This window comes from Mirounga leonina, unplaced genomic scaffold (assembly GCF_011800145.1).
Source record: "Mirounga leonina isolate KUSES-001 unplaced genomic scaffold, KU_Mleo_1.0 Mir_176, whole genome shotgun sequence".
Taxonomy (NCBI): Eukaryota; Metazoa; Chordata; class Mammalia; order Carnivora; family Phocidae; genus Mirounga; species Mirounga leonina.
This window is the reverse complement of record NW_023270454.1, coordinates 54,840,872-54,864,899: the sequence shown is the minus strand read 5'-3', so window position 1 is coordinate 54,864,899 and position 24,028 is coordinate 54,840,872. Positions and strand designations below refer to the sequence as shown.

General features: G+C 36.7%; 1 protein-coding gene across 2 annotated transcripts in view; it reads left to right on the top strand.

Annotated features, from left to right (window-relative positions):
• Nucleotides 1-24,028, top strand: part of INTU (inturned planar cell polarity protein) — an 84,841-nt gene that overhangs the window by 43,032 nt on the left and 17,781 nt on the right. The window contains exons 6-10 of one of the 2 annotated variants that reach the window (XM_035023091.1): nt 3,516-3,605; nt 11,875-11,952; nt 16,170-16,359; nt 18,046-18,099; nt 23,287-23,349. In XM_035023091.1, coding sequence (XP_034878982.1) covers nt 3,516-3,605; nt 11,875-11,952; nt 16,170-16,359; nt 18,046-18,099; nt 23,287-23,349 — 475 coding nt within the window. The remainder of the gene's footprint in view (nt 1-3,515; nt 3,606-11,874; nt 11,953-16,169; nt 16,360-18,045; nt 18,100-23,286; nt 23,350-24,028) is intronic. The other variant, XM_035023093.1, reaches the window with a different exon arrangement.

Below are 24,028 nucleotides of genomic sequence, written 5' to 3'. Positions count from 1 at the left end.
TGCATTAAATGTGTAGATTGCTTTGGGGAGTATAAACATTTTAACAATATTTGTTCTTTCCATCCATGACCATGGAATGTCTTCCCATTTCTTTGTGTCCTTCTTCATTTTCTTTCATCAGTGTTCTGTAGTTTGCAGAGTACAGGTCTTTTACCTCTTTGGTTAGGTTTATTCCTAGGTATCTTATGGTTTTTGGTATAATTGTAAATGGGATCGATTCCTTAATTTCTCCTTCTGCTGCTTCATTATTGGTGTAGAGAAATGCAACAGATTTTTGTATGTTGATTTTGTATCCTGGGACTTTACTGAATTCATGTATCAGTTGTAGCCATTTTTTGGTGGAGTTTTTTGGGTTTTCTATACAGAGTATGATGTCATCTGCAAATAGTGAAAGTTTTACTTCTTCCTTGTCAATTTGGATGGATTTTATTTCTTTTTGTTGTCTGATTGCTGAGGCTAGGACTTCCAGTACTGTGTTAAATAACAGTGGTGAGGGTGGACATCCCTGTCGTGTTCCTGACCATAAGGAAAAAGCTTTCAGTTTTTCCCCATTGAGGATGATATTAGCTGTGGGTTTTTCAAAAATGGCCTATATTATGTTGAGGTATGTTCCCTCTAAATCTACTTTGTTGGGTGCCTGAGTGGTTCAGTCGGTTAAGCGTCTGCCATGGGCTCAAGTCATGATCCCAGGGTCCTGCTCGGCACGGAGTCTGCTTCTTCCTCTATCCTTCCCCCCTGTTTGTGATCTCTCTCTCTCTTACTCTCTCTCAAATAAATGAATAAAATCTTTTAAAATAAATAAATAAAATAAACCTACTTTGTTGAGTATTTTTGTCATGAGTGAATGTTATACTTTGTCAAATGCTTTTTCTGCATCTGTTGAAATGATATGGTTCTTATTCTTTCTTTTATCAATGTGATGTATCATGTTGATTGATTTGCAAATATTGAACCACCCTTGCAACCCAGGAATAAATCCCACCTAATCGTGGTGAATGATTTTTTTAATGTATTATTGGATTTTGTTTGCCAGTAGTTTATTGAGAATGTTTGCATCCATGTCCATCAGGGATATTGACCCCTATTTCTCTTTTTTAGTGAAGTCTTTTATCTTTGCCATGATCTGGATGGAGCTAGAGAGTATTATGCTAAGCAAAATAAGTCAGAAAGACAAATACCAGGTGATTTCACTCACTTGAAATTTAAGAAACAAAACAAGCGAGCAAAGGGAAGATAAAAAGAGAGGGAGGCAAACAAAGATGCAGATTCTTAACTATAGAGAACAAACTGCTGGTTACCAGTGGGGAGGTGGGTAGGGAGATGAGCTAAATAGGTGATGAGCACCGGGTGTTGTATAGAAGTGTTGAATCACTATACTGTATACTTGACACTAATATTACACTCTTTTTAATTAAATAAATTAAATATTTATTCTTTTATAAATTAAATAAAAACTTAACAATTTTAAAATAATAGTGATGGTAAGACATGAAGAGGATGTTAGAAAGATTAAAAACTATCATAATGCCTAGCAAATAGTATGCATTTGATTATAATAAAAATAATACATATTAAGCGTTAAGGAAATAATTTAAATAGTGATGTGGAGAAAAAACATGTTGTAGGCCTCCTTTTATTTATTTATTTATTTATTTATTTTTTTAAGATTTTTTATTTGAGAGAGAGAATGAGATAGAGAGAGAGAGAGCATGAGAGGGGCAGGGTCAGAGGGAGAAGCAGACTCCCTGCTGAGCAGGGAGCCCGATGCGGGACTCGATCCCAGGACTCCAGGATCATGACCTGAGCTGAAGGCAGTCGCCTAACCAACTGAGCCACCCAGGCGCCCTCCTTTTATTTTTTTAAAGAGCTTTATTGATATATAGTTTATCATACAATTCTCCCATTTAAAGTGTATGGTTCGGTGATTATATATTCACAGATATGTGCAACCATCACGAGTCAATTTTAGAATATTTTCATCACATCCAAAAAAAAAACCTGTACTGGACATTTCATGTTAATGAAATCATAATATGTGGTTATTTGTGATGCTTCTTAGCATAATGTTTTCAAGGTGCAGGCCTCCTTTTTAATCTTATTGGAAAGAAAATTTGTTTTAAGTTTCTCCATGTGGATTTGATTTTTTTCTTTTCACTTTAAAGTGAAAGATGTTATTTTATTTGATGTTTAGATCTTGTTATTAATGATAAGATATGGGTTAAACATGGGAAACAGTAATATTAGGTAGAAAAACTTTTTTGTGAAACTATAAATATGAAAATGATGATTATTTCAGGGATTCCTTAGCAATACGTGTCTTGTATACACTGTTTTAAAACTGTAGTGATACTAATGTATGACTATAAAAAGAATCTAGTATTTGTCAAAAAGCATATATATTTTTAAACTTTTTTTTTTTAAGATTTTATTTATTTATTTGACAGAGAGAGACACAGCGAGAGAGAGAGCACAAGCGGGGGGAGTGGGAGAGGGAGAAGCAGGCTTCCCACTGAGCAGGGAGCCCGATGCAGGGCTTGATCCCAGGACCCTGGGATCATGACCTGAGCCAAAGGGAGACGCTTAACGACTGAGCCACCCAGGCACCCCTATTTTTAAACTTTGTTAAGGCAAAAGTAATACTCCTTTTGAAAAGAATCTATTTATGTTTAAAATCTCACACACTTATCTATTGCAGTATAGAAGATACATTAAATCCTAAGGACTCAACAGATAAAGACTGATATATGTATTCTAGTTTAAAGAAAAAAAACACTGAATATATTTTTATTTTATTTTCTTCCCACCACCTACCCGCACTACAGGATGGAATCATTATACTTTCTGTGTTTTCATAATTCATTATTATATCTCTTTTTAGATCACATTTAATTTGTTTTCCAAGTTGATTAAAGTATAATAAACTGCATATATGTAAAATGTACAATCTGATCAGTTTCAACAGAGATGTATAGACCCTGAAACCATCACCAGAATGAATATATACATTATTCTAAACATTTCCTTGAGAACATGTTTAAATCTGACTCATATTTTGGTTATTTGCTTATGTACTTATGTCCTGTATTGAATTATTATCTTGTGAGCTGGGACCGTGTCTTCCTTTTTTTATAATTTCTCTTAATAAATCATGTTCATAAATAGGCAGCAAGAAAAGATTTGTTAAATTAGCCTATTAATGGAAGCTTTCTTTTGAAAAAAAATAGCATATAATCATTTAATGTTAATGAAAGAATTTCAATACTTTTTGCTGTAATAGTTCTACTTTTGTTTGACCAGAGCTTTTTGTAGGTTTTAAAAAAATATTTCAGAATATATTTTTGTTGTTATATAATTACTTTCCCTTTCTGTGTGGCAGTTAGGTATATGCCAAGAAATTTGTTTATTCAGCATGCAGTTCTTAAATCATACCATGTGTAATCTTTTATGAGGGACTGTTTATAATTTTATGACCGTTAAAGATATTCTAACTTTATTTTCACTCTGTTTTTTCTTAGCTCATCCCTTCTTTTAGATGAGAAACAAATCCATGTGGCTTATTGGAAAGAATCTGACAAGTTGTTGTTAATTGGCCTGCCTGCTGAAAAGTAAGTTGAGACCTTTTTTTAACCTTAAAATCATTTCTAAAATACTGCTAACAAAGTCTATTTCATTAAAATTATGATATTTTTGTCAAAAGCAAACTCCTTCAAACAGTTTCACAGTTTAAAAAGATCTGTTGCACCAGTGCAATAGCTACCATGTTAATTTGGTATTAAAAAATACAGAAAAGGGGCACCTGGGTGGCTCAGTTAGTGAAGCATCCAACTCTTGATTTCAGCTCAGGTCATGATGTCAGGTTCCTGGGGTCGGGCGCTGCGCTGAGCATGGAGCCTGCTTGAGATTCTCTCTCTCTCCCTCTGCCCTTCTCCCCACTCGCTCTTTCTCTCTTTCTCTCTCAAAATAATTAATTAGTTAATTAATTAATTAAAACAAAAACAGAAAAGTGCTGGGAACAATTAGTAAGGGCAGGGCTTTCAGTACACTTCCTTCTGAGATGTGGCCAGTACAGAAATGTCTGAGAGAATGACCTTCTCTGCTCAAACTTTTGACAAGTTTGTGGTTTGGATTTTATGTGTTCATAGTTTTTTACTGTTGGAGATTTTGGAGAATTATAGGTCAAGCAGAAAGGTGTTTGGCCCTGATGTTGAGCACCTTTGACAAAAATACAGTTGACCCTTGAACAACATGGGTTCGAATTGCATTGATCCACTTATATGTGGGGATTTTTTCAATAAATATATTGGAAAAATTTTTGGAGATTTGTGACAGTATGAAAAAACTTGCAGATGAACTGCATAGCCTAGAAATACTGAAAAAATTGAGAAAAAGGTATATCATGAATGCATAAAATACATGTAGATACTAGTCTGTTTTATCATTACTACCATAAAATATATACAAGGCTATTATTAAAAGTTAAAATTTATCAAAACTCATAAAAATTTATCAAACACTTGGATAGAGCAATTCACAGTTGAGAGAGATGTGAACAAATGTAAAGATGCAGTATTAATTCATAACTGCATAAAATTAACTATAGTGCATACTGTACTACTGTAATAATTTCATTGCCGCCTCCTATTGCTATTGCAGTGAGCTCGTGTTTATGATTATCTGCTTAAAACTTGCTGTGACACTGATCATCTCTGTATGAGCAGTTTGTCTTTCCAGTAAATTGTATATTGCAGTAAAAAGTGATTTCTCACAGTTCTTGTATATTTTTCATTGTGTTTAGTGCAGTGCATAAACCTGAATAACACCAGGAGACCCATATGAAGTGCCACTGGTAATGCTGGAAGTGCTCCCAAGAAGCAGAGAAAAGCTTATGACATTATAAGAAAAAGTTGAATTGCTTGATATGTACTGTAGATTGAAGTCTGCAGGGTGCCTAGGTGGCTCAGTCAGTTAAGCGTCTGCCTTCGGCTCAGGTCATGATCCCAGGGTCCTGGATCTAGTCCCGCATTGGGCTCCCTGCTCAGTGGCAAGCCTGCTTCTCCCTCTCCCTCTGCTGGCAGCTCCCCCTGCTTGTGCTTGTTCTCTCTCTCTGACAAATAAAGTCTTAAAAAAAAAAAAAAAAGATTGAGGTCTGCAACTGCAGTTGCCTGCCATTTCAAGATAAATCCAGCCTACAGGCCATTGTAAAAAAGAAAAGGAAATGCATGAGGTTGTCACTTCAGTTACACCAGCAGGTGCAAAAGCACTGCACTTTTTGTGAAATAGCTTTTTATCATGTATTGAAAATCCAGCTTTTAGGTAGGTATAGGATTGCTATAAGAAAGGCTTACCTATAGACTCTAATATGATTTAAGAAAAAGCAGTCATTACATGACAACTTAAGGCAAAAAGAAGGTGGAGGATCTACAGCAAGAGGATTTAATGCTGGCAAAGGATGGCTTGACAATTTTACAAGGAGGTTTAACTTTAAAAATGTCAAGATAACAGGAGAAGCAGATTCTGCTAAGAGACAGCAGATGAGTTCCCAGGTGCCATTAAGAAAATCAGTGAGGAGAAAGGATATCTGCCTCAAGGTTTTTAATACAGACAAAAGTGCCCTATTGTGGGGGGAAAAAATGTTGCATAGGACATTAGTAAAGAAGAAAAGTGAGCACCAGGATTTAAGGCAGGAAGGAATAAGCTAACTACCGTTTTGTGCCAACGCATTTGGGTTTATGATCAGGACTGCCCTTATCTATAAAGTTCGTAAACCCCAAACCTTGAAGGAAAAAGATAAATACCAGCTGCCGGTCTTTTGGTTGTACAACAAGAAGGCTTGGACATTGAAAACCCTTTTTCTGGATTGGTTCCACTGATGCTTTGTCCCTAAAATCGGAAAGTACTTTGCCTTTGAAAATTCTTTTGATATTGGACAATGCCCCTGGCCCCCAAAAACCCCATGCGTTCAACACTGAAAATGTCAGTCTACTTGCCCCCAAACACAGCATCTCTAATTCAGCCTCTAGGGTTCATTACACATGGTACTTGGTGGAAAGGATTGTCAGAATTGAAAGAATAGAAGAAAACCCCGATAGAACATCATGAAAGTCTGGAACGATTACACCACTGAAGATGCCATTGTTGTTATAGAAAAGGCCATGAAAGCCATCAAGCCTGAAACAATAAATTCCTGCTGGAGAAAATGGTGTCCAGATATTGTGCATGACTTCACAGGATTTATGAGAGCCAATCAAGGAAATCATGAAAGAGCCAATTAAGGAAATCATGCCAAATCATGGATATGGCAAAAAGGTGGCAGGGCCGGGGAGGTGAAGGGTTCAAGATAGAGATCTTGGAGAAATTCAAGAGCTAATAGATACCACATCAGAGGGATGAACAGAAGCTGACTTGATGAAAATGAATACTTATGAACCAGTGCTAAATGATGAAGAAGAAGACATAGAAGAAGCAGCGCCAGAAAACAAATTGATAGTAGATAATCTGGCAGAAGGGTTCTGATTATTCATGACTGCTTTGGACTTCTTTTACGACATGGACCCTTCTATGATATGGGCACTGATAACAAAGCAAATGGTGGAAGAAGGTTTGATATAATATAGGAATGTTTTTAGAGAAACGAAAAAGCAGAGAAATTACCATATATTTCTATAAAGTTACACCGAGTGTGCCTGCCTCTCTTGCTTCCCCTTCCTCCTCCACATCTGCTGCCTCTGCCACCCCTGAGACAGAAAGACCAACCCCTGCTCCTCCTCCTCAGCCTACTCAACATGAAGATGATGGGGATGAAGATCTTTATGATGACCCACTTCCACTTAATGAATAGTAAATAATTGCCATGCCTATAGCTAATAAACTTACCTGTTGTGTATGTGTGTGTCTTCATGTGAAAATCTGATAATTGTACAGCAAGAACTGTGTCATCATCATCATCGTCTACATATTGATCGTGTAGAACACCATGTGCAAGACTCGTGTGGAAGGGAACAGTCTATCCTTACCTAGACATAAGGGGATTGATATTTAATATAAAACTAATAACGTGTTAGTTTTCTGTTTTATAATTTTGCTTTCAAAAAATTATATTACCCGGCGCCGGTGCTGTTTCTCTCTCTCTCTCTTTCTCAAATAAATAAATAAATAAAATCTTTAAAAATATATATATATATATTACCATACAGTATGCCTCTCCTTCTTGTAATGGGGGAAAACTGCATATCAGTCTATTATCACAGGTAAGTGATTTTTTAAAAAATGTAACAGTGTTTCCAGTACTGTGTTATGTATATAATATGGTATTTCCTAAAAATGTGGGGGTTTTTTGTTTTTTTTTAAAGATTTTATTTATTTATTTGACAGAGAAAGACACAGCGAGAGAGGGAACACAAACGGGGAGTGGGAGAGGGAGAAGCAGACTCCCTGCCGAGCAGGGAGCCCGATGTGGGACTCGATCCCGGGACTCCAGGATCATGACCTGAGCCGAAGGCAGTCGCTCAACCAACTGAGCCACCCAGGCGCCCTTTCCTAAAAATGTTTTAATGATTCATTCTCTAGTGTATGGGTTAGGCTACCATGAAGCAATACTGTCAGTTACACTAGGGTACCATAAAGCAATCATATTGCTGCTGCTTCGTTATCAGTGGGTTGTCTGTAAATAGATATGAATTTCTTTTTAACATTATCTTTTCATTTTGGATGTTTAGTGTTAGTAACATGCGTAACATCTGTAGTGTCCGGTATTCTATAAGACAGTATTGACATAGGTACTAACAAATAGATGACTCATCTTGTAAACAGATGATACAAACTTGTATCGATTTCTCTTCTTATGGTTTTCTTAATAACATTTTAATAAACATTTTCTTTCCTCTAGCTTACTGTATTGTAAGAATACAGTGTATAATACATATGACATACAAAATGTGTTTTAATCAACTGTTTATGTTATCACTAAGGCTTTCAGTCAACAGTAGGCTATTAGTATTTAAGTTTTGGGGGGTTAAAAAGTTATACTTGGATTTTCAACTGCCTGGGGTATTGGGACCCTTAGCCCCTGCATTGTTCAAGGGTCAACTGTAACAAATATTTAACTTTAAAGTGACGTCTCTAATGGTATATCTTATATTATCATTTTCTCCTTCTTAACTTTTTGCAAGTATTTTGAAATATATCTTATTTTTATAGTTGGAGGTAAGAGCTGGGTTGACATTTATAATGAGCAGACCGTGAACCCAGGGACTGCATTAGGTAGTTTACATTCATTAATCTCATTTAATCTTCAAAATCATCCCCAGATGTACTTTGTGATCCCTGGCCCCATTTTATAAATGAGGAAAGTAAAACCAAGAGAAGATTAAATAACTTGCCAAAGGTCACATAACTGGCAAGAAGCAGAATTGCAAATTGAAGGAGAGTCTTTCTGAATTCTTTCTATTACATTGCTTCCCTAATGTCATTAGACATTAAAAGCTGTCGGGAAATGGGATAGGAATATGGAGAACAGCCCCAAGGAGAGGGATTTAACTAGTGTTAGACGAGTCTTGTGTCCCTGTTCAATGATTTTTTTAAAACTTGTAATTTAGACTCTTCCCTGCTTTAAAAAAAGTGGGCAACTTCTCTTAAACTATGAACACATTTTAGTTTTAACTTTTTGGTCCATAGAATCATATATTATCTGCCAAATAGTAATCAAATATCAAAATAAATACTATAGTATGTGAATGACACAACTTTAGGGAATGCCAGTTTAGATAACTTTTCTTTTTTTTCTTTAAGATTTTATTTATTTATCTGACAGAGCGAGAGACAGTGAGAGAGGGAACACAAGCCGGGGGAGTGGGAGAAGCAGAATTCCCACCGAGCAGGGAGCCCGACGCAGGGCTCGATCCCAGGACCCCGGGATCATGACCTGAGCCAAAGGCAGACGCCCAACGACTGAGCCACCCAGGTGCCCCTAGATAACTTTTCTTTTGGTGTTTCTTTAAGCTTCCCAAGGAAGAAAAAAGTATTATAAAATGCATTATACAGCCAATCTGAACACAAATATGACTATTTTCTATTATTGATAATTTTGTTAACCAGATTTCTTTCATTATATAGCAGTGTATTAGTTATCTATTCCTGGATAACAAATTATGCCAAAACTTAGGGACTTAAAACAGTAGACATTTATTATCTCATAGGTGTTTTTGTGAGTCAGGAATTCATGAGCAACTTAGCTGGGTGATTCTGGCTCAGGATCTGTCTTAATGTTGCAGTCAAAATGTTGGCCAAGGACACAGTTATCTGAAGGCTGACCTGCAGCTAGAGCATCTGCTTCCAAGATGACTTACACACATGGCCATTATCAGGAGGCGTTAATTCCTTGCCACATGGATCTCTCCATAGAGCTGCTCGAGTGTCCTTACATGTCAGCTGACTTCCCCCAAAGCAAGTGATAGAGAAATAGATTTCTTCAAAATAGAGAAAGAGGGGAAGCTGACTTAGTCTTAGAAATGATGCAGTCATTTCCACCATATACTGTTTGTTAGAAGTGAGTTAACTAAGTCCAGCCCACACTCAGGGGGAGGGAAATTAAGCCCTACCTCTTGAGGGGAAGAGTATTGAACAATTTTTGGACATGTTTTTATACCACAAACAGGAACTCCAAAAGAGGCTACAATGAAAAATATCAAAACAATTGTGTTTTAAAGGTATCTAATTTGGGACAGAAAGAGATAAGATCTATCATGAATGCATGGTTCACATTTTTTTAAAATTTTGTTTCTGCTCTCATCTTTGTTATTTTCTTCCTTCTATTGCCTTTGGGCTTTGTTTGTTCTTTTTCTAGCTCCTTTAGGGGTAAGGTTCGGTTGTTTATTTGATACTTTTTAAAATTTATCAAGGTAGGCCTGTATTGCTATAAACTTCCCTCTTAGAACAGCTTTTGCTACATCCCCAAGACTTGGGACCATTGTGTTTTCATTTTCATTTGTCTCCTGTGTTTCTTGTGTGGTTCAGAATGTTTAACGTGAGGGGTAATGATGCTGTGACATATACTACATGGTGTCTCTCTTTAACCAGCTAATTTGTATTTTTCTGTCTAAAAAGGGACTCTGAGGAACCCCTCTAGAGTGCTGCCTTAGGCCAGTGGGTTGGATTATGAAAAATACAGTTGTTTTGAAAACCGATTATAAGCTACTTTAGGATGTAATGGGAGGGTAAAACATTTGTCTTTCAACTTTTATAATAGCCCAAAAGGTAGACGAAAGAAAGCAGGTAATGCAGTGGTATGCTACACATAGTAGACAGACTAGGGTAAGGAAGGCCCAGCTAAGGAACTGAACAGAGACTGCTCAGCCACATTCTGATGCTACCAACCAAATTAATTATGCAGATAGAGACAGTTTGCAGGAGGGATTTTACCCTGAAGCCGAAAAAAGGTGGTCACAGCTGAGCTCTGGATCAAGGTTGTGCTGCATAGGGGATGTTCTAGCCAATTTCCCAATCTTTATTACTCGGTGGTAGGCATGGAGGGTGTCCCTAAATGTTAGTCATTCCTATCCTGGAGAACTTGGCTTGATAAATTGGAATGAATTTGAAGATCCCCTTTATTCCACTCTGTACCAGATTCTTTTCCTCATTCCATCTTGTTTCACATAACCGTGAAAGATAGGAATTATTGGGCGCCTGGGTGGCTCAGTTGGTTAAGCGACTGCCTTCAGCTCAGGTCATGATCCTGGAGTCCCGGGATCGAGTCCCATATCGGGCTCCTTGCTCAGCAGGGGGTCTGCTTCTCCCTCTGACCCTCCCCCCTCTCATGTGCTCTCTCTCTCTCATTCTCTCGCTCAAATAAATAAAATCTTAAAAAAAAAAAAAAAGGAATTATGATTCTAATATGTTCAAATTGAGAAATAGAGTATTGAGAGATCATGCACAAGCACCTCCTCAGTCCCAATTAATAGGTCTTTGTGCCTCCAATGCTGTGCGTGTGGTTAGTAATTGAAGTGGCAGCCCTGGGATTTTTTTCCCATTTGTCTTAATGCCACAGCCTGTGCATCTTCCTGTTTGCCACTGTGCCTTTTACAAGCAAAATGAGAAAAGTGCTACCCCACAGAAAATCGGGTGGGGTGTATAATCCAGGAATGTGTGTTTTCAGAGGGGAGATCATCTTCCTGTGATGGCTGCAGTGTACAGTGGGAAACCCAACCAGGAAGTCCTTGTGAGCTAGTAGAATAACTTCAGAACTAAGAAGATGGGTGCCCACAAGCAGGTTCTACTCCCTTTGTGTCCTTGCCCAAGTTACTTAATTTCTTAGGCCTCAGTTTACCCATCATATAATAGGAATAATAAGACCTACTTTGTAGAATTTTTATCAGGCTTCAGTGAAAAAAAATGTTAAGTCCATTTCTTTCTTCTACGTTCTTTCCTTTCTCTATTTCATTTAGGGGTGTCTTTGGTCACAGGAGTTGGGAGGTTCACTTGAGATCTGGGTAATACTGGAAAGTGTCAAGAATTTAGCATTTTTTTCTATGGGCCCAGGTACTGCACTACTTTATATGCATTAATTTTATGTAATCCTCAAAATGAACCTGAGAAGGGCTTAGTGATTATTGCCCCACTTTACACATGAGGAAACTAAACCCTAGAGAGGCTTAAATAATTTCTGTATAGGTGGTGATATCAAAGTCCCTACTAGACCCATGCTAGAACTCCAAATCTAGTCATCGGAGTCTTTAATTGCTAATACAGTAAACAGCCAGCTATACTAGCAGTTGACACACAGACTTTTCACATTCTTTATGTATAAAATGTAAAAATGTTCTGCTTCTTTTAGATATGTATCATTTGGTTATGTTATAAATGCATTTGTGCTTTTTTTAGAGTTCCTCTTCCTCAGCTAAGGAATATGATAGGAGATGTTGCCCAAACCTTAAAATTTATGTATGGTTCTTTAGATAGGTAAGTACTTCTGTGAATTGAATCTCAAGTTTTTGTTTATTTGTTTTTTTAAAAAAAACTTTTAGTCACAGAATAAACTGATGGTTACCAGAGGGGAGGTAGGTGAGGGGATGGGGGAAATAGGTGATGGGGATCAAGGAGTGTACCTGACGTGATGATCACTGGGTGTTGTATGGAGGTGTTGAATCACTATATTGTACACCTGAAACTAACATAACACTGTATGCTAACTATACTGGAATTAGAAGTTAATAAAAAATAATATTAAAAAATAATGAAGATGGGGCCCCTAGGTGGCTCAGTCGGTTAAACGTCTGCCTTCGGCTCAGGTCATGATTCCAGGGTCCTGGGATAGAGCCCCACATCGGGCTCCCTGCTCCGCGGGAGGCCTGCTTCTCCCTCTCCCACTGCTCCTGCTTGTGTTCCTGCTCTTGCTATCTCTCTCTCTGTCAAATAAATAAAGAAAATCTTTAAAAAAAATAATGAAGATATCAATGCTCATAAAAAATGAATCTCAAGTTTTAAGTGTATGATTCTTTTTTTTTTAAAGTGAAGATATTTCTACTTTTTTTTTAAAGGTTTTATTTATTTGACAGAGAGAGAGAGAGCACAAGCAGGGGGAGCGGCAGGCAGAGGGAGAGGGAGATGCAGGCTCCCCGAGGAGCAGGGAGCCCAATGTGTGGGGCTCAATCCCAGGACCCTGGGATCCGGACCTGAGCCAAAGGCAGTCACTTAACCAACTGAGCCACCCAGGCGCCCCTAAGTGTATGATTCTAAATCCCTTTTGCACTTAATACTTTTCCTTGGTTGGCAAGTAGTTATTTGGGTTTTTTTCTTCTTCCTCTAATTTTTTCATCCTTTATTACTGGCTTTATTTTATAGTTCTAGGCAGTTTTTCACTTGATCCATTGCTTTTTCTTTTTTGGTCTCATGTTAGTTTAGTGAAATAATGTGAAATAGTGATAAAACCACAATTATATTCTGATTTGACATATTTCTTTTTTAAAGATTTTTATTTTATTTATTTGACAGAGAGAGAGATAGCGAGAGCAGGAACACAAGCAGGGGGAGTGGGAGAGGGAGAAGCAGGCTTCCTGCCGAGCAGGGAGCCAGATGTGGGACTCGATCCCAGGACCCTGGGATCATGACCTGAGCCGAAGGCAGACGCCTAATGACTGAGCCACCCAGGCGCCCTGACATATTTCTACAGTAGCAAATGTACAAGCATTTCAAAACAGATACAGAAGAGATACAGAATTTTTTAAATGTTGTGTTTTTCTCTGATTTTATGAGAGCATTGTCAAATTTACTGTCCTAAAATGTGGTTCTTCTTAAAAAAAGATTAGTAAAAAAATGCACTATTTAAGTAAATAAATGACACAGTAAAAAAGGTATTGACTAGTTTCATGTGTATCATTTCATATCTTTTCTATACAATATGAATACAGTCCACATACTTTTTTAATATACATGGGCTCATATTATGCATATTTTTCCTGCTTCTTGCTTTTTTAACCTTATGGTAAAATATGATGCATCTTTCTTGATCTGAAGGAGGCAATTTGAGGTAACTTCAACATTTGAACCCATAAAATTAGGGATGAAAAATAGATCTTTCTGTTTGTGGGATTTTTCTAAGTCCCAGAACTTCAGTGAACTAAAATGATACCTTTACTTTCAAAGCCCTAAGAGTATATCAATAGAAAAATCCAAAAACAGTTTATACATTTTCCTAAACCATAGCGGCATCAGCTGTCTGTTTATCCATCATGGATCTTTGTTGTTGCTGTTCTCAAAGCAGCCTTGAAAGAATTTTCTGTGACTGTGCCATCGGTATTGTCTAGTTTGCAGAGTTCTCCTCCGAGCCTCTGAAGAGACACATCCCTCTCAAACCCAGTTACTAATTAGCATTTTCCAAACGTGTGAACTACAAAAGGCCGGGCAGCCACAAACAGTGCTTTTACCTTCTGTTAAATAAGAAAATTTTTAACCAATGAAGAATAAGGGTATGGTTGTAAACTACCTCCGTAAATTTACACCGGGTGAGCAAACCTTGCTATGTTTTGCCTTAATTAAAGCTTTATGTTTTCATAAAACCAGAGATAATTAAAGATTAAATTCCTGCAATGAATTCCATACTTTAAAACAATCAATTGGGGTTGTTCTGCAGGTTGCAATGGACTAGGTTAGGGGCAGAGGGACTCTTAATTTCTGTGAATTTCATTTTGAAATTCAGCTTCCATTGACTTGGAAGTATCGCCAAATTGGCAGCAAATTTTAGATTCTTCTTGTTCTAGTGAGAAAGGCAAACTAAGATAGTAAATGTGAAGATCCATTGAGTTCTTAAGACCAAGAAGCAATAAGGATCCAAGATGTTGTTAGTAGTCATTTTGTAGCAATTTTTAATAAGCCTTTTTCTAATTATGAAAGATATTAAAGGCACATTGTGAAAAATTATGATAAGACTAAAAAGACTTAATTTTTTGTAAGTTGTAAGCTGGTTATTTCCCTGTGAGGCATAGAAAATTGATTATATATTGACAAAGTTTAATGTTGTGATCAAAGATATGTTTCCTTCACTATTCCCAGCCAAACTATCAGCAAATTCTGAACAGTCTCTCTCTAAAACATATCTCAAATCCATTCATTTCTCTCCAACTTCACTGTTACCCTGCCCAGCCACCAGCATCTCTCACTACTAAAACTAATGTAACTGGTTTCCTTGCCTCCGTTCTTGCCACTTTAATAAATTTCTAAATGCAATTAAAATTGATCTTTTTACAGGGGTGCCTGGGTGGCTCAGTCATTAAGCATCTGCCTTCGGCTCAGGTCATGATCCCAGGGTCCTGGGATCGAGCCCCGCATTGGGCTCCCTGCTCGATGGGAGGCCTGCTTCTCCCTCTCCCGCTCCCCCCCTGCTTGTGGTTCCTCTCTTGCTGTCTCTCTCTGTCTGTCAAACAAATAAATAAAATCTTAAGAAAAAGAAGTGTTCTTTTTACATTATAATCTGGCTCCTACACACCTTTCTGATTTCACATCTGAAACCACAGTCTGTTCTGTTCTGCGGGTACCCTCGCCAACCTTGTTCCCACCCTACAGCTTTTGTGCTTTTTCCTCTCACTGGATCTTCTTGACATTGGGATCTCAGCTTGAATACCCATTCTCAAAGACTCTTCCCCAACTTTTGATCTAAATTAGCCAACCAGTCACATCACCCATTCACATGATCCTATTCTCTGTATGGCCCTTTGTATGAGTTCATGTTTTTACTGTTTGTTCATTTGTTGTCTTTCTCCATCAGAATGTGAGCTCCATGGAAGCAGAGACCTTGTCTTTTGTCTTGATATTTTAATTACTGTACCTCCGACAGTGAGAATAGTGCCTAGAATATAGTTGGCACTCAAGCTATTTGTTGAATGAATCCATGAATATTAGTCTGATGTATTAATGGTATATATACTAGTTATCGTGTTATCCAGAGGGCTATTCCAATGAATGGTTGCAGGCAATGCCGTATTATTTTTACATGGCTAAAACCAAATGTTTAGTCTGTCTCCCCTTTCTCTCTCTCTCTCTCTCTTTGAGTTCAATAGTGTTGCCTTCATTAGTGAAGAGGGGAAAATTACTTGGGCTAATTATGTGCTTTCTGTATTCAGTAAGTAATAAACATAATAAGTACTTATTATGTACTAGGTACTTCACATGTGAGTCACGTTGTATCCCCATTTTTAGAGATGGAAACAAAAGTTCAGAGAAAGGTTAGATGATCTTCCTGAGATACCTACCTAGTAAAAGCAGTGATAAGATTCAAAGCCCGATATGTTCTATTACAAAGCTCAAAATCTCTTTATTATTCCATCTTGCCTGAAAGATATTGGGAGTTTAAATGGTTAAGAGATAAGTAAAAGCAACTTACTTGCCCCCTCCCACAAAAAGGGTACTTCCAGCCCATTCTATTGTAGATACACCATTTGTGTTAGCCCTGTGGTTCTTCCATAATACCATCTACTCAGTACACTTGAAAGTAGGTTTTTGGGTAAAAAATATTGACAGGATGAAATTCTTAACACATTCCATCAGTAACATAGCAGTAATTCTTCATAAGGAGTAAAGAAGAGAGCCTGTGTAGTTGGGAAAGATCCAGTCTCTTTAGGAGCATACAAAAGATAACCACCGTTTTCACATGTTGTTCTGACTTACAGCTCTTGTTTCTTCAGTGCCTTTTGCCAGGTTGAAAATGTTCCTCGTTTGGATCATTTTTTCAACTTGTTCTTTCAAAGAGCACTTCAGCCTGCTAAACTACATTCCGGTGCCAGTCTGAGCGCACAACAATATGATGCTTCCAGTGCAGTGCTTTTAGACGGTCTCCCTGGAGTTCGATGGCTCACGCTTCCGCAGGAAATCAAGGTAATCTCGGGGGTCATAAATAAAAGTCAGAACCAGTGCCTTGTGATTTTTTAATTTTCTCTCTTTTTTCGACTTTTTGTTATTTTCAGGATTGTGGGTAAGAGTTAAAAGAAGCCATTGGTTAGTGAGGTAAGAGCTCCAGTACAGTGAACTTAGAAAGATAAATATTTCTTTCTAAATAGAAATTAGATATCTCATCTTACTTTAACATTTAAGCGTTTTCCAAACTTATAATGCGTTTCAGAAATCATAATTATGTGGTATGTCTTCCTTTTTTTTGTTTGTCAGATGTTCTTTTTTTTTAAATGTCATTTTTCCTAAGGTACACTGGAATAGTTTAAGAGAAAAGATACTTTGCAGGGCGCCTGAGTGGCTCAGTCGTTAAGCATCTGCCTTCTGCTCAGGTCATGATCCCAGGGTCCTGGGATCGAGCCCCGCATCAGGCTCCCTGCTCAGCGGAGAGCCTGCTTCTCCCTCTCCCACTCCCCCTGCTTGTGTTCCCTCTCTTGCTGTGTCTCTCTCTGTCAAATAAATAAATAAAATCTTAAAAAAAAAAAAAAGAAAAGATGCTTTGCCTGTTGTCTTAAGGAATGTCAAGAAACAATTACAGTAACCTTGTACATTAGCCTATAGAGTTCAGTAATGGGAATAGCAACCTTAAACATTAACATTTGTGAGATCAAAATTCACAAGTGGGTAATTTTCTTTTTGTCCTTTAGTTTTTCACAAGAGAAACCATAGCCCCAAAAGGAGTACATGAAATATTTGCTAGATAAAAGTGTAGGTCACAAATGAGTAATAAGTAAATGTGTGAAAAGCATTGAAAAGCATGACTAATGTTTCCAAAGCTTTGGTCATCTCAGTAAGACACAGTTTGTGCAACAGTCCTGCAGAGAGTGCCTTGGCCCTTAAAAGAAAAAAAACGGATTCTTTTCCACAAATCACATATATGCTACAACCTTTAATTGCCAATAGTTTTCAATTTATATATATGCATTACAGATTAAACTACAAATTAAATTTATTTTGTTTTTAAATTTTGAATGCTTCGTGGAGGAACAAATGCATGAAAGAGTTCAGGCAATTTCCATAGAAACGAAAGCTAAATCCTAAGTAAGATTTTTCTAATAACTCTGTAGGGAAGCTAAACTGTGCCAGATTCCGGGGGAACACTTGCCTTCATGTTTTAGTCCATAAATAAAGAGAGTCCTTTTATATAGAATGTAAGAAAGACACAGGGAAGGATGTTGATATTTTCAAAGAATCTAACTGTTGAGAAATACACAGGAAATAGAAGGGGGAAAAAAGCCTCAAAATAGATTGGGTACATTAAGATTGATTATTTTTCTCTTAAGAATTTTAATAGGTTCAAAAATTTTCTAACTCAAAACTGGAAAGCAGTTTTTAACCTCATAAATTATTTTGCATTGAATACAGAGTGAAACTCATTTTGCAATAATCTAGATTTAATTGAAAAGTGACTGTATGTTAAATAAATTTTTTTATGTAATTCCAAAGCTTAAAAGCAACATGTTCTATTTTGGGACATTTCTTAAATATCACAAAGGAGAAAGATACTTACTCAATTCTTCAACTAATTATTAAGCACTTTTATGAGGCCATTACTAAACAATAACTAATATGAGTTAAATGGTTTGTGTTACTTTTTTTTTTCTTTTCACATAGATGGACCTAGACACAGCATTGAGCGACTTGGAGGCTGCAGATTTTGCAGAACTGGTGAGAGAACCAATGGATTTTAGGAAAGGCTCAATGTTGATTTCATATTTTATAAATCAGCCATTATTCTAAATATTTTTCAAGTGGGCATGTAATAATCTTGAACTATGTAGCATTGGGTCTCTATTTTGACATGAACAGAATCTATTTTGCTTGCCTTAAAATTTTCTACTCAGTTAAAAATTTGTTACATAATGTATACATAATGATTAATTGCATTTAGAATCAATAAGAACCAGTCTTTGAGAGAAAGTACATACATTAATAGTAAAGTAAATAATTGAATTGTAATACTGAAGTAAGTAAAAACCCTATAGATACAAATTTCAATTAGAAGTACCAGTATGGTTTTTAATCTTTTTTAAAAAAATATATTTCCTAGCTCCGTCCGATAAAAAGGCCTAGAAATAGTGGTCATCTCAGTAGTGATGAATGCCATTAGCACCCAGGCTATGGCATATAAATAATACTTCTCACTAAAAGGAACCAAGACTCCTAAGAGAAATGGCTGATTGCAAATTTGGGGCTGAAAATAATAAAAGATAAGCCTGACAACGTCTTGTTACTTCAGAAATCCAGAAAGCTTTAAAAAATACTGGGGTTAATGTAGGGTTCCAGTAATTAGGAGACAACTTGAAGAGGCTCCCACTTGAGCATCTGTAAGTGTAATAACTGCAGCAGGTTGAAACCCATCAGATATGTTGAAGTCCATGAGTTCATAATTATACTCAAGAAAAAAAGAAACTTCTTGGTCAACTTTGGAGGATGCTAGGGAACCAATTCATTACTGTGAAAACTGGCAACAAAGAGAAGGAAACAAACATTTATCTGCCCTTCTATCTGAACCATACCTCAAGGTTACCAAATAGAGATGAGGGGGAGTTCTCTTTATGGAAGTATTCTACTTAACATACCAAGAAAGAATGACAGAACTGGAATATTACCGTATTGCAATTTTCACAATGAATTAATGGGTCTAAGCAAAGGTCATCAGTAGTTGTTACTATCATGAAAATGAAGACAACCAAGTAGTATGTGGCTCATGATGGAAGCACACAAATTACTTATAAAATATTTTTGATGAGGTCTCAAGATCTAACTACCACTATATACGAAATACTAGGGACAGGGACATGTTAAATGACCCCATTGGGGGGGCGAGATTATAATCATCAAATCCAGACTAGGAAACACAATAAGACAATTTCTTCAACAAATAAAAGGGAGCGGGGAGAAACTGAGAGAGCCTATCAGTCACAAGAGACTTAAGAAACATATCAACCAATTTTAATATGTGGACCTTACTTGGATCCTGATTCAAACAAACAAAATTTTTAAAAACATCGACGAGAATTGTGGAAGACTGATGAATCACAGACCTGTACCTCTGAAACAAATAATACATTATATGTTGTTTAAAAAAAGAAAAAAAAGAAGATAGTAGGAAGGGAAAAATGAAGGGTGGGGAATTGGAGGGGGAGACTATGGACTCTGAGAAACAAACTGAGGGTTCTAGAGGGGACGGGGGTGGGGGGATGGGTTAGCTTGGTGATGGGTATTAAAGAGGGCACGTTCTGCATGCAGAACGCAAACGATGAATCATGGAACACTACATCAAAAACTAATGATGTAATGTATGGTGATTAACATAACAATAAAATAAAATTTGAAAACAACATCTACGAGACAATCAAGGAAATATAAACACTGATGTTGGATATTAGGTGAGAATAATTTTTTTAAATCCTTCTGTTTTAGAGATATACTCTGAAGTATTTACAGATAAAATCATATAACATCCGTTACTGGTTTTGAAATAATTCAGCAGGGAGAGGAAAGAAGGAGAGAGGGATATTGATGAGACAAGATTAGCCATGGACTGGTCATAGTTAAAGCTGGGTGATGATGGGCACATAAGAGCTAATTACACGATTCTATGTTTGTATTTGCTAAAATTGTCGGTAAGAAAAGTTCTTTTAAGGGGTGCCTGGGTGGCTCAGTTAAGTATCTAACTCTTGGCCTCAGCTCAGGTCTTGATCTCAGGGTCATGAGTTCAGGCCCCCCATTGGGGTCCACGTGGGGCATGGAGCCACTTAAAAAAAAGGAAGAAAAATTCTTTTAAAAGTAAATGGTGGGGGGAGAGGGGACCTGGGTGGCTCCGTTGGCTAAGTGACCTGATTTCAGCTCAGTCATGATCTCAGGGTGCTGGGATGGAACCCTGCCCCAGCCCTGGAGGGAATCTGCTTGAGGATTCTCTTTCTCCCTCTGCCTCTCACCCCCTCTTTGCGTGCGCATGCTCTCTCTCTCTCTCTCAAATAAATAAATCTTTAAAAAAAGTAAATGGGAAATTGGGATGTAGAAGCAGTGAGTGCTGGATCATAAGAAGATTGCTGGTAAAATCTTGATTGCTTTAAAGAGTACCTTAGTCTTTTTTTTTTTTTTTTAAGATTTTTATCTTAAAAATTTATTATTACAAGCAGGGAGAGCAGCAGAGGGAGAGGGAGAAGCAGGCTCCATGGGGCTCCATCCCAGGACCCCAGGATCCTGACCTGAGCTGAAGGCCGACACTTAGCCACCCAGGTGCCCCAAGAGTGGCTTAGTCTTAACTAAGATCCTGAGCAAATGGAAGCATATTTTGTTTGTAAAAATAATGGAAACTTAAACGTGGTGAACTCCTCATAGGTCATAAATCTTTTCACTGATGGAGAACGTTTAGATAGACACTAAGCATTAGGAACAGTTTAAAGTATTAAAATATCCAGGTTTTAGGAACTTATATTATTATTATTTTCATTAAAACTCTAATTCCTGATTTATGTAACATCACTTTAATGATCAGTGGAACTAACAATATTTTCTATGATTAGACAAAGATCTATTGAGATTCCTTGGATACAACATCAAGACACAATCTATAAAGAAAGAAGAAAAATGATAAATTGAGAATGTAAGATGGTACAACTACTTAGGAAAACAGTTTGGCAGTTTCTTAATAACCTAAATATATACCTACCACATGATTCAGTCATTCTGTTCTTCCAATTACCCAAGAGAAATGAAAGCCTATGTCAATACTAGACCTATACACAAATATTCATAACAGCTTCATTTGTAATAGCCAAAAGAAAACTGGAAACAATTCAGGTAACTCAAGTGTCCATCAGTGGGTTAATAGACAGACATATCGTGGCATGTCCATGCAAGGGAATACTACCCAGCAAAAAATTTGGCAGCAGTGTTGATGGAATTGTTATATATCTTGATTTTGGTGATACTTAACATAGCTATACACATTTGTTGAAACTGGCAGAATAGTGGTACCTGGGTTGCTCAGTTGGTTAAGTGGCCTACTCTGGGTTTTAGCTCAGGTCATGATCCCAAGGCCCTGGGATCGAGCCCTGCGTTGGGCTCACGCTCATCGTGGAGTCTACCTGAGGATTCTCTCCCTCTCTCTCTGTGCCCTTCCCCTGCTCTGTCTCTCGAATAAATAAATAAATCTTTTTTAAAAATTGGCAGAACAATTCACAGTGAATTTTACCTTAAAAAATGAAAATAAGGGTCTATTCTAAACCTTCTGTGAAATTAGATTTAAGATTTAATCTTGTATCCTAATTTTGTTTTCTTTAGTTTTAAAAATTATTATTAAGGTATAATTTATATTTGGTAATAAATTCTTCTGTGCCCCTTTATAGTCAACCCCTCTTCCTACCTCCAGCCCTTGGCATTTGTGTTGTTGATTTGTTTTTTGTCCCCAGAATGTCCTATAAATTGAATTAGATAATAGGTAATTTTGGGGGGGCCTGACTTAGTTCACTTAACATAATGCATTTGAGATTCATTCATGCCATTGTATACATCTGTAATTTTGTCCTTTTTATTGCTGAGTAGTATTCCATTGTATGAATGTATCACACTGTTTATCCGTTTCCCAGCTGAGAAATAATTAGGTTATTTCTAGTTTTTTAGTTTTCCTTAGGTTTCATTGCCTTTTTTATTTTTAAGATTTTATTTATTTATTTGACAGAGAGAGAGAGAGAAAGCATAAGCAGAGGGAGCAGCAGGCAGAGAGAGAAGCAGGCTTCCTGTGGAGCAGGGAGCCTGATGCAGGGCTCGATCCCAGGACCCTGGGATCATGACCTGAGCCGAAGGCAGATGCTTAACTGACTGAGCCACCCAGTCATCCCTCGTTGTTTTTTTTTTTTTTTTAATTACAAAATTAATACATGCATATTGGGTAAAATGCAAGTGTGATTATTAAAAACAAATGTCCCACCTCCTCATCCCTCTCTCCCAGTTCTATCCCTAATTGTAACTGTTCTTACAGTTTTCTTACAGTTTGAAACATATTCTTCCAGACTTTTTGCTATACACATATGTACATAGGTACATACACAGCAGCACACATGTATACACATACAAGTATATCATTGGGGGTGGTATTCTTTTTTAAAAATTAGATCATAGTGAGTATTTTGTTCTGTGGCTTGCATTCTTTGCTCAGCAGTATACCCTAAAACCTTTTGTGCCTGCTCATATAGATCAACCTTATTTTTTTAACAGACCTATGATAGTCCATGGTATGAACATACGTCATTTTATTAACCATTCTCCATTGTTGCACTTGACTTTATCTCCAATTTTGCATATTACAAATAGTTCTGCTACTAACTTTTTATACAAAAATCTTGATTCTCCTGTTTGAGCATTTCTGTAGATTTTTAGAACTGGAATTACTCAAAGGGTATATTTAATTTTTTTATATATACGAATTAGTTGCTCCCAAATAGGTTGTATCAAATTTTACTTTCAAAAATATTATTTGGAAATTTAAAAAAATCATTCAAAAATATTATTTGGTAGTATAGGATATTTTAGATGATGTATAGTAGAAGCTTTTTGTCTTGATAGACATGTTTTAATCCCTCTTGCACTAACTAATCTTATGTTCTATTCTTAGAGGTCTCTAATCAACAGTATCTTAAAAGATTAAAAAAAAATTGTTTTCAGTCAAAAATACATGCACATTATCTTTCACCCTAATACCCTGGTATATTCATTTCTAAAGAAGGCACTATGAAAAGTTCAGTTATGAAATTATATAATTGCCATTTTAACCATTGTAGCCTAAGATTTTTTTTATCATGAAAAAACAAAGAATATAAATCCATTGTGGTTTTTCTTCTCCAGTCTGAGGATTACTATGACATGAGGCGGCTGTATACAATTTTAGGATCTTCTCTATTTTACAAGGTAAGTTGAAGCTTGAAATTTTTATAAATGTCCAACTGCTATATGAACAGACCTAAAGTGAATTTTCTCAAACTTCTACTAACATGAAAAATACATTTATCCCTTTTCCTTTGAATGTAGTTACTGTTAAATTAAAGTCTTAAAAAAAAAAAAAGCTGGTACCTACATATTTACAAATACAATAAATATTTCTGATTTTATGACATTCTAAAGCATTTGCAAATGTGTAAAGGAGAAACAATACTCAAGGAACCAAATGCGTAAGAGAGAAAAGCAATACTTTCTTGATTTATTTTTGCAACAGTGCACTTTTTTTCTTATCTTCAGACATAAACATGTATCTTTTTAGTAAATCTAACATTTAGTTGACTTCCATATATAGCAAATTAAGCATCAAATGAATTTAAGTATTTTCATATTTCAAGAAGATTTTTAAACACAATTTAAAACATAGCTAAAGAAGAATCCGACAGTACAGAGTGGTACACAGTGAAAAATAAGTCTCTCCTCACCTTACCTCTTGCTTTTCTTCTCCACTTTCCATCCTCAGAATTCAGTTCTTTTCCAATGTTGCCAAACACTCAGGCCTATACTACTCAGGTGACGTTGCTTGGTGCTAAAGTCTATCTGTTGTTGACTTATCATAAATCTTGGATCTCTAATTGACCTCAGGAAAAAA